This window comes from Pyxicephalus adspersus, chromosome Z, assembly GCF_032062135.1.
Source record: "Pyxicephalus adspersus chromosome Z, UCB_Pads_2.0, whole genome shotgun sequence".
Lineage (NCBI taxonomy): Eukaryota > Metazoa > Chordata > Amphibia > Anura > Pyxicephalidae > Pyxicephalus > Pyxicephalus adspersus.
In genome coordinates, this window is record NC_092871.1 from 19,017,105 (window position 1) to 19,029,389 (window position 12,285).

The window sequence follows — 12,285 nt, forward strand, 5'->3', positions numbered from 1 at the left end:
ATTTGCTGTGTTTTCATTGCAGCTTGTTGATCGTTGATGTGAGGACTGTTGTATTTATTGGGCCTGATTTATTAAAGCTCTCCAAGGCTGGAGAAGATAGACTATCATGGAGGAAACTGGGTTATCCAGCTAACCTGGAAAGGATTTCTTAAAACTAATTTTCTACCAGTTTGATAATGTTTTCAACCTTGGACCAGATCCATTCCAAGTTAGCTGGATCATCTTTACCAGTCATTTGTTTACTATTGTCCTTTGGCGTACAATACGCCAAACCTTAAATTGAGTATATGTATTTTTGACTTGACTAATAAATGATCTCAATTTTTGCTAACAATTTTAATACATATTCTTTTGCAGAATGATTTTTTGGTAATGGTATTGCCCAAACACACAGACCCATAGTAAAAATATTTATGTAAAATGTTACTGTGTGAAATCTAATATCTATGGATGGTGAACTCCAAATAGTAGCTCCAAATTAAAGCTTTAAAAAAATAACTTTTAACAAAGGCTAATTATTCCATGTGATAATACTATGTGTTCTGGTGACAATACCTTTAGGACCCTCTCTCTGGAGTTGCATAATACTATAAATTTTAGTTATTCTTCATGAGATGTTATACATACCCTAAGAGGTGACATATATTTAGATACACACTTTACCTTTTTTACTTGCAATTACATAGTGCTTTTCTATCTTTTCTTTTTTCACATTTTTGTTTCACACCTAACTGCATATTTTTCACGCGCACTTCTCTTTCTTTGCATTCCCTGTCTTTGTAATACTTTGGTGATGTTAAAATAATGTTGCCACATGGAATTAACAGAATATTTCATTTAAATTTTACCATTTGATTTGCACAACATAAATAACACCTTGGATAGCATTGTCTTCCAAGTTTACTCGCTTGACTTGGATTACAAACACCATCTCCATTCTCAATCTTCATTGCATTATTCCTTTGTGGCACATGGAAGATAGCTGAGAAAGGTAAGTGTAGTTTTATGGGGCAGCAACACCTAGCTTGGGTTGCAATGAGGGTTATAGACATTCATTTAGCCTTCCACCAATAAATCTTGATAATACATTTTTATCAACTGTGGGAAAATATTCACAACCCTACATAACTACAAATCCATTTAAGATTAAAATCTAAAATAAAGAAAAAAATATGCACTTGTGCTGTCTGGCAGGGCTAGAAAATCTCAAATACCCCAAAATATTTTACAATTTTTTGGCCAGCAACTGTTGCCTGTAAAAGAAAACATTTAACACCCATCTATCATGCCACACATTCTTTAAAATGTTACTGTCTTGCAGAGCTATGGCCTTCAAAGAGAATCTTTACCTCTCACATATTTCAGGGTGTCTCCAATTGCACATTGTGGTTTCATTTATTGACCCCCTACATCTCCACTGGACACAGTAGCAATATAGGGACTGGTGGATGGTACCACAGCTTATAATAGAGAAGGCAGGAATCTCACACTCTTGGTATTGTCAGATATGATGATTATGGCAGAGGTTATATCTTTGCAAAGTGCAGAATAGTAGGAATAGCGAGGGCCTGAGAGACAGTTTATTTTTGTTCCAGTCATTTATCTCTTGAAGACATCAGTGAAGAGAGATGTGATCAATATATATTCTAAATCTCACGCATTTCAAATGAGGATTCTTTTACAAAATTTAAAATATAATTCATCATATTTGAAAGGGTTTTGTCATGAAGTAATAAAACATTATATTTTCTCTTTATTATATCATGTTGTTTTAGACATGAATTGCCAAGTTAATCTTACAAAGTCTATGACTGCGTCCTGACTGTAAAATAGTTTTTTCCTATTTGTATCACATACCTGTTTCGGATAATATAAAAAGTATATTCAAAGTATTTTTTGTTAGGTTAAAGTAAGTGCTTTTTATCTAGGTTTTAGTTGGAAATGTATATTTCTTTATGTGTATCAATATTGTTAACAGCACAGTTTTCCTTTTACTTTGCAAGGTTTCATAGTTTTCTTCCATAAATAACTTCTTGAATATTTTCAGAAATTTGAATGACAAGTCTTCTACAGTTTTATCCATTTATTACCATGTTTTCAACCTTTAACATGTCATTTATAAGCACTTTCTTCCTTGTTGGCTTTTCTGGCTACCCACAATTTCAGTTGCCCATCTTCTGTGTATTCCTTCTAATTTATATTTTCATGGTATTAGAAAATACCACCATTGTCTTATTGGTTATACATGACAGTAAACTTTGGAAGCCCATGTATATATTCATTGGAAATCTTTCCTTATTGGAGATTGGGTATATCAATGTCACACTGCCCAATATGTTGTTTAACATCATTACAGGAAATCAGGAAATATCATTTAATGGATGTTTGGCTCAGTTGTTCCTCTTTGTATTTCTATGTGCCGCGGAGTGCTATGTTCTGGCTACCATGGCTTATGACCGCTACATTGCTATCTGTAAACCTCTACAATACACTGTATTAATGCAAGAAAGGTCTATTTGCTGCCTTCTTATATGTTCTTGGTCAGCTGGACTTTGCACACCAGTTTTTCCTATCTATTTACTTAATAAACAGAATTTTTGTGGATCTAATAAAGTAGATCATTACTTTTGTGATTCTTCACCACTAATGAAGCTGGTTTGTGGAAATATTAAAACAGAAGAGCTTGCTAACTTTCTGATAGCAGCATTTGTTCTTCTTAGCTCATTGTTGGTTATTTCTGTATCTTATATCTACATCACATGGACTATCCTGAAGATATCTTCTTCTAGTGGACGTCAGAAAGCATTCTCCACGTGTGCATCCCATCTGACTGTAGTCTGTGTCTTTTATGGTAGTCTATGTTCTACATATATGCGTGTCGCTCCAGCTTCAAACAGTGCATTAGACAGGATTGTGTCAGTTTTATATCTGGTTATCACTCCTCTGTTTAATCCAATCATTTATACACTAAGAAATCAGGATGTAAGCCATTCATTGCAAAATTTGCTTGCAAAACACAGTCAAAACCCTCTCACTAGAAAGCACAACCAAAATAATTTGACATACCGTTAGAATATTGTATCATAGAACATTGTTTTTAGTTTTCTCCCGCGACATTTTTCCTAGCTACACTGCTAGAACTAACATGATTTTCCAACTTTGTTTTCTTAAATGACATCTATTTCTGAAAAAGAATGAATAGGAGCAATTGTTTAAAATGTTTGCTTTAGCCTGGTCTCCCTCAGCATAAGTTTTGTACATACATTTTTGGTCCCCCAGTTTTTTTTCTTACTGATGTTATCTATCCTAAACTGCTTTTAGTTCCCTTTTACAGATTTAGCAATTTATTCATTTATTTAATTTTTTGTGTTTGTTTAAAATCATGTATCTTTTTTATGTCTCCCATCCAATCCAATATCCTCCTGGGCAGTTCATTTTTATCTGAATTTATATGTCTAAAAGCAGTACATTGTCTTTCATGAAAATTTATTTTACAGTATAATATAATAATATGAATATAATAAAGTTTGAAACACAAAGTCATGTCAAAACAATAAAAAAAACATTAAAAAAATTAATTTAATGATAAATTTATTAAAAAAATTTGACATGCTTTTGTGTTTCAAACTTTATTATACTCATACTATTATATTATATTGTAAAATACATTTTTATAAAAGACAATGTAAAAAAAAAGCTAAGAATGTTGACTTACTACCAAACTGAATATATCTAGCTGTCTAAAGAATATAATACCAATATTTGACCAAGTATTTATTTTATAGTTACATAGCTAAGTTAAAAAAAGGCATAAGTCTATGAAATTCAACCACTAGGAAAAAAATAAACTTATTAGAAAATGTGAACATTCCAGTTTTAAATATTTGCATGGTTGATCCAGAGGAAGGCAAAAACCCTTATAAAATGTTCAATTCTTAATTTACTCCAATGGGGGGCTGGGGTTTTCTGATTCCTTAAAAATCAATAGGTTATATATTTAATGGAGTGTATATTAGCTTATGTCAATTTATGCTTGCATATCAAAATGTACTTTGAGTTTTTTTATTTTGTTATCTATTTTTTTATTGGATATTTAATTGTTACTTACTTGTATGGTTCATTTATTTAACTATGGTTAATAAATAGCTGCTTGCCAGCCAATTTAAGTCCAAATTGTTGTTTGTGTATTTTATTGGTGGGAAAGTGGTTGGTAAGCAGGTGGGGTCAGGGGGAGGTGGATAATTCTGCCAGTGGTAAAGGAGGGGATAGAAGGTCCGAGCTACCCTGTGTCACGGTTCTGCGGGGCAGGACGGTGGACCCTCTGTGTCACCAGCTCCCTTGGCACAGACGTGCACAGGGCGCAGAGTCTAAGCAGCTGCCCGGCCTTCACCGGAGCCTCTAGAGGTGAGGATGTTGTGCTGCGGGCAACTGCCACGTTGCGGCCCCCGTGGACGCAGAGGCAGGTGACTGCTGACAGACAGAAACAAGACATGGTGCCAAAGGGAAATCCAAGAGTGTAGTCAGACGAGCCAAAAGGTCAGAGCAAGCAGCGAACATAGTTGGTCAGGAAACAGGCAAGAGGTCAGGGCAGGCAGCGAACAAAACCAGTCAGGAAACAAGCCGGGGTCAGTACACAAAGAATCTGGAACAGGAGAAACAAACAACAGGAACCTGTAAGCAAAGCCAAAAGAACTCCTTGTTCGGGCAACTTCCTGTTGCCAGGTCACTTCCCTAAGAAGGGAATGTCAGGTGATGGGCGTTGAAGTGGAAGTGAGCCGCAGACATCAATCCCACCAGCAGAGGTATTAATAACAGGTGTTATTCAGATGTTTGCCAGCAGAGGGAGTGCGTCTGGGGAATACCCTGGTGCTCTGAGGCGAGGAAGAAGCTGACAGAGAATCACCTGACTTGGAACAGGAAGTATGCGGAGTGTTGGATCCAGAGGCAGAGATGGTGCTGGCAGCAGGATACTGCAAGAAGGGAGAGCAAGAAAGAGGCACAGATCCCCTGGACCTGCAGGGATTTGTGACACCCCAGGTCATGATCCTAAAGTGAAGTGATAATTGGGAAGAGAGTTCCCTTTTGGGACCATTTATTTATTTATGCATATATCCCCCCTAAACGTCTCTTCTCAAAGGAGAATAGATTCAGTTCAGCTAATCTCTCCTCATAGCTGAGCTCCTCCATTCCTTTCACAATATCCTTTTTGTGAACTGGTGCCCATAACTGGACAGCATATTCCAGATGTGGTCTGACCAATGCTTTGTACAGGGGCAGGATTATGTCTCAGTTTTGTACTTCTCTTTCCGATAAATTCAGCCTGTGTCATTCTTTTCCAAATGTAACCAAGTATTTTTTGTACATATATTTTTTTTTAGGAGATTCAGTTTTAGACAAATATGTAGCAATGAAAAATATATACTAAGTAATAAAATGAGACAATAATAAAACAGCTAAAAAAGCTGTGGTTCTTTTGTTATAGTGAATAGGGATAAGCGAGCGAGAATTGTAAGTTCGATCTCATGGCGAATCGGGCTGTTCTCACTTACCGAACATTTAGGCAAGAGCAGCCTTGTAATTCGCCATGAGGTTGTGTTCTCGCCAAACAAATGAGGGAAAATGTAGGGGGCAGGAACGACGACTATTTCCGGTGGGAATGGCGTGGCTGGGAGCGAATCATTTGCTCTCGGGATGCACAGCAAGGCCCAACAGCCCAATCAGGAAAGATCTGAGCACAGGCATATATACAGGGAAGGAGGGAGGGATTAGTCACTACATCTTGTGTTCTGTGTCAAAGAAAGAAGCAGGAGAGAAGTGCATTGTGACAGGGACAGGTTAGGAGCCTTCTATATATCTTGAAATATACAGATTGTGCAGTTTTTGATGCTACATCTTGCTATCTAGCAAAAAAGGCAGAAACATTTCTGTCCTACTCTTCAAAAATTACAGATATTTCATTCTGATAGTACTTGCTATCTATCAAAAAAGCCAGAAAAATGTCTGTATTTCTCTCAAAAAAAGATATTTTATTCGGATCCCACTTGCTATCTTTTAAAAAAGCCAGAAAATGTTTGTATTTCTCTAAAAAAAACACAGAAATTTTATTTTGATCCCACTTGCTATCTATTGAAAATAGGTCCACGGCCTCCTCCTCCTGATGCTGTTGCTGCTGCCGCCACCTGCCCAGTACTCCATGCACAAAAATTGTATTACACATGCCCCGTCTGAAGGCCTACTGCCTCCTCCTCCTGCAGCTGCTGCTGCCGCCTGTCAGTACTTCAATCACTAAAATTGTACACTTCTGTGTGGCATTGACGATGCACTACACCCAGCTCCCCATGACTCTTACCAATGCGGTCTCCCTAGCTGAACATCCTTGCCTAATGTCACCGCACTACTTGTCCACAACTGTATGGGTGTCATCCCTAACACATGTCATCCAGGTCATGATGCCAGCTAGCAATTATGATATTAATAAACAGGATTTATATAGCGTTAAGATATTATGCAGCTATGAAAATTCAATAGAGGTGCGTACATTAAATAGCAATGCCTTGTCCAGCTGTTTTGACGGCAGAGACTGTTGCTAGTGGGTTGAGTTCACCCTTTCTCAATGTCCTAATGCTTATGCTGCATTCTGGATGCTGTCAGCCATGCAAATATCCTATTTGCCTGCTGTAATTTTGCATGCCATTTTCTGGAAAACCACAAGGTCTTTTGAAACTTTTGTATTTTTTCCTTTGTTGCCACTGTTCTCCTACACTTACCTAGCAAATTTGGTGGTTCTAACACATATAGGGGCTTAGCTATTAATGTTTAAAGTCGGCCTATTGACTTTAATGGAATTCTCAAAATTGTTTCGCCGGACTGTCAGAGGCCTTCTCGCTCATCGCTAATAGTGAATAAAAAAGTAGAGTATTACACTAAAGTCATGGCATGGACTGCATGGCATGGCTTGGACAAGACATGAACATAAGTCTCTGTAAAGAATGCAGACAGCAAAAAATTTGCCTGACTGGAAACTGCCATGCAGTCTGTTTGTTTTTATGGAAGAGGGAGGGACAATCAGGAAGTGTCCTACCAATAATAAAATAATGAGCCTAACTATGGCAGATTGCTAAAAAGCGTATTTGATTGCTGTTCCTAGTGTTTAATTGAGACAAATGATTTAGGAGTATTCAAATAAAACTTACTAACTCTGAGATGATGATGCGCACTAAATCGTAAGTCCAAATTAAAGAATCTGAAACTGTTATCAGTAAAGGTTAATTTGCCCATGTGACAATATTGTGTGTCCCAGTGACAACATTGAAGATTCCATGTGGGCCTTCTCCCTGGAGTTCCACAACACTATATACATATAAATATCAGCTTTTCTTTTACAATAAGTCATACCTTACCTTGATTACCTGGCTTGCTTTCTAACAGGTGGCACATATTAGATGAACTTGGACCATGAGCTTGGTCTTCCCTTGCTTTTTAACATGAACAGGGATTTGTTTTATTCATTTTTTGTGGTTGAATGTATGTAACTGTACATTATCATTTCCCTTGTAAAACTCAAATAACACATTAAATAGCAGTGTCATCCTAGGCTGCTATTCTGATTTGGACTGCAAACAATTCCCCCTCTCATTATCTCACTGCTATAATTCATTGTAAGTAAAAACTGGATTCTATTCTTCAATCTTTTCTATTTCTTATCAAATTTGAGATGTCGAATAAGTCATCGATAAGCACATTCCTTCTTGTTGGTTTTTCTGGCTGCCCACGCTGTCAGATGCCCATCTTTTTTGTGCTCCTTCTCATTTATATTTTCATGGTCCTGGAAAACATGACTATTGTGTTATTGGTTATACAAGACAGTAAACTTTGGAAGCCCATGTATATATTCATTGGGAATCTTTCCTTTTTGGAGACTGGGTATATCAATGTCATTCTGCCCAATATGTTGTTTAACATCATCAGAAAAAATCAGGAAATATCCTTTAATGGATGTTTGGCACAGCTGTTCATCTTTGCCTCTTTGTGTGCCGCTGAGTGCTATCTCCTGGCCACCATGGCTTATGAACGGTACATTGCTATCTGTAAACCTCTACAATACACTGTATTAATGCAAGAAAGGTCTATTTGCTGCCTTCTTATATGTTCTTGGTCAGCTGGACTCTGCACACCAGTTTTTCCTATCTATTTTCTTAATGAACAGAATTATTGTGGAACCAACAAAGTAGATCATTACTTTTGTGATGTTTCTCCATTGTTGAAGTTGGCTTGTGGAGATATTAGGACAGAAGAACTAGTTGACTTTATTTTAGCAGCATTTGTCCTTCTTAGCTCTTTGTCGGTTATCTCTGTCTCTTATTTCTACATCACATGGACTATCCTGAAGATGTCTTCTTCTAGTGGACGTCAGAAAGCATTCTCCACATGTACATCCCATCTGACTGTAGTCTGTGTCTTTTATGGTAGTCTGTGTTCTACATATATGCGTGTAGCTCCAGGTTCAAACAGTGCATTGGACAGGATTGTATCAGTTTTATATCTGGTTATCACTCCTCTGTTTAATCCAATTATTTATACACTAAGAAATCAGGATGTAAGGCTTTCACTGCAAAATTTGCTTGCAAAATACTGTTGTTTACAGTAAAAACCATCTCACTAGAAGGCAAAACCAACATACTTTGACATATTGTTAGATTATTATATCATAGAACATTGTTTTTAGTTTTCTCCCGAGACATCTTTCCCAGCTACACATAAATATAACCCTTACACCTAATAGGGACAGGGCCAGTGAGATAGATGGCTGGTCCATAAAAGTTTAAAGTCCAGCTTGTGTGATAGCAATGGCTGCCAGTGGCAAAAAAACATACACACGAACTAGCACTGAGGTGCAAGTGTATGGGCAGCTGGCAAAGTGCCAGTAACTGTGAGTCACGCAGGATCATTTAATCCTGAGGCAGGTCTGTACCTACTTCTAAAAAAGTAACCTAATGGTCCAGTGACCATACCTTGAAATATTTTAGTCCCTAGTTCCAGTTGGGATTATTGATCTCATTTATGTGCCACAAGGTTCCACAAATTCATGCACAGCTAGAACTAACATGATTTTCCAACTTTGTTTTTTTAAATGACATCTATTTCTGAAAAAGAATGAATAGAAGCACTTGTTTAAAATGTTTGCTTCAGCCAGGTTTCCCTCAACATATGTCTTGTACATACGTATTTGGTCTCCTAGTTTTTTTTCTTACTGATGTTATTCTACCCTAAACTATTTTTAGTCCCCAAGTATTCATGTATTTCATTTTTTTTTATTTATTGTACTTTAGCAGCACCTTTTATATATTTTGGTTGTAGTTTTCCTTGTTTATTATTAGACTTCCTGGTCAGGCTTACTCTAATTTTTGCTATTTTTTTTTCTCTCTCACTGTACTTGATAAATGTTTGGGTATTTAAACTAATCATTTGATAATTGGGCTGAAGGAACTTCCTACCCCAACATTACATTATCACAGACTATATCCTTTAATGGGTGTTTATCTCAGTTGGTTCTTTTTTGTGGGCTATCTTCTGACAACCATGACCTATGTCCATTATATATCTGTAAGTCTCAACAATGCCCAGTCTTAATGCAAGAAAGCCATTGTTGATGTCTCCTCGTATGTTTCTGAACTGGGCTATGCATACCAGTTTTTCCCAACAAATTTCCTAATCCTCAGTGGTTTGAAGAATGTAAGAATTAGATAATTACACTTGTTATATTTCTTCAAGACTGGAGTAAGCATGTGGAGATATTTTTAATGGATAATTAAAAATAAATAATTAATAAATAATTAATTTTGGAGAACTTGTTAGTTTCTATATAGCAACATTTGTTTTTCTTAGCTTTTTGCTAGTTATCTATGTCTCTTATTTGTGCATCACATGGACTATGTCAGGGACTATCCTGAAGACGTCTTCTTTTAGCAGATGTTGGTATGCATTCTCCCCATTTAAATCCCACCTGACTGTAGATGGCTGAGCGTTACATATATAGGTGGCATGTAAACCATTAGCTATAAATTCAACATATTTGTGTTTGTTTTAAATCTTGTTATTGCTTCAATGTTTCCCCATCCAATCCATTAAAACCATTTTACCAGATGTCACCAACATGAATATGTTGAGACAAACATCTGTCCTAATTGCATTTATTAAAATAATGTACCCGTTCCGACTTACATACAAATTCTACTTAAGAACAAACTCACAGTTTCTATCTCGTATGTACCCCAGGGACTACCTGTATATATATTCTGCTATAATATTGTTAAAATTATCAATTTGTTATAGTAACATCAGTTTTCTCAAATGGAATTATTTTATTAAATGAGAAAGTTTGTGGTTTAAAACAAAAAACAAATAGGGTAGAAGGATAAAAGGACTGTGAAATCGAAACCTGGATTGAAACCTTGTACCATGGCTTATAAAAACCTAATGTGAGCACAAAATAAACTTCTACAAATACAATCAAATCTCTAAAATAGGTATGTTAACTTAAAAAGTACCAAACCAAATATATAGCTGTCTAAAGAATATTAATCACAAATATTTGACCTAGTATTTGTTTTATAGTTACATAGTTAGGTTGAAAAAAGGCATACGTCTATAAAATTCAACTATTAGGAAACAAAAATAAACATAATAGAAAATCTGAACATTCCAGTTTTAAATATTTGCATGGTCTATCCAGAGGAAGGCAAAAAGCTGTATAAAATGTTCAATTTTCAATTTACTAAAATGGGGTGGGGGCATCCTTTCTTATTCTTCAAAAAATCAACAACAAAATCAATAGCCTTTGTTCCTTTTAACCTTTATTTCCCAGTTATATTGTATACTTCTAGAAATACATCCATCTTTTTTTTCTATAAAACAATCTATAGTAGTTGCTTAAACTGTTTCCTGAGGGAGTCAATTCCACATTTTTACAGACCTTACACTGAAAAATCCCTTTCTTATCTGGAGATTTAATTTCTTTCTTTCCAGATGCAAAGGGTGCCCCCCTTTGTCCTCTGTACCTTGTAATGATCTTAAAGTGAATAACTGGGAAGAGAGTTCTCTATATGGACCATTTATAAATTGATACAGGGTGATCATATCCCCCCTTTTATGTCTCTTCTCAAGGGAGAATAGATTCAGTTCAGCTAATCTCTCCTAATAGCTGAGATCCTCCATTCCTTTTATCAATTTAGTTGCCCTTCTCTGCACTCTCTTCAATTCCACAATGACCTTTTTGTGAACTGCCCAAAACCGGGTTGCATATTCCAGATGTGGTCTGACCAATGCTTTGTACCGGGGCAGGAGTATATCTTAATTTCGTAGTTCTCTTTCAGATAAATTCAGCCTGTATCATTGTTTTCATGTTATCATGTCTTTTTTGTACATTTATTTTTTTTTTTTTACAAGATTCAGTTTTCTGACAATATGTAGCAATAAAAAATACATACTAAGTGATAAAATGAGATCCTAATAAAATATCTACACAAGCTGTAGTCATTTTGTTATAGTGAATATAAAAGTAGAGGATTACACTCAAGTCATGGCATGGACTGCATGGAATGGCTTGGACAGGACATGAAAAAAAGTCTCTCTGAAGAATGCAGACAGTAAATCATTAACCAACTGGCAACTGCCATGCAGTCTGTCTGTTTTTATGGAGATCGGAGTGATCCCGAAGTATCCTACCAATAATAAAATATTGAGCCTAACTAGTGGTCATGTTCTTGCATTGCAGATTGCTAAAAAGTGTAATAAGATTTCTGTTCCTATACTAAGTGTTCAATTGAGACAAATAATTAGGAGTATCTAAATAAAAATTACGAACTCTGAAATGATGATGCACACTATATAGTAACTCCAAATTAAAGATTCTGAAACTGTTATCAGTAAAGGTTAATTTGCCCCTGTGACAATTTTGTGTGTCCAAGTGACAACACTGGAGAGTCCATGTGGGCCTTCTCCCTGGAGTTTCACAACACTATATACATATAAATATCAGCTTTACTTAGCTATATACCGCAATATGTCTTACCTTACCTTGATTACTTGGCTTGCTTTCCAACAGGTGGCACATTTTAGATGAACTTGGACCATGAGCTTGGTCTTCTATTGCTTTTTCACATGAGCAGGGCTTTTTTATATTCTTTTGTGGTTGAATGTATTAAACTGTGCATTATTGTTTGATTTGTAAAACTCAAATAACACTTTAAATAGCAGTGTCATCCTAGGCTCCTATTCTGATTTGCA

General features: G+C 36.1%; 1 protein-coding gene across 1 annotated transcript; it reads left to right on the forward strand.

The window, feature by feature from the left end:
- Positions 1-2,334: 2,334 nt before the first annotated feature.
- LOC140343951 (olfactory receptor 6Q1-like) lies at positions 2,335-3,072 on the forward strand. Its single transcript, XM_072430858.1, has one exon. It carries the CDS (start codon positions 2,335-2,337, stop codon positions 3,070-3,072), a length of 738 nt encoding a protein of 245 aa, XP_072286959.1.
- Positions 3,073-12,285: the final 9,213 nt, after the last annotated feature.

Coding starts and splice junctions, on each gene's coding strand:
- LOC140343951 (XM_072430858.1), top strand. CDS start 2,335: ATGTTGTTTAACATCATTACAGGAAATCAGGAAATATCATTTAATGGA.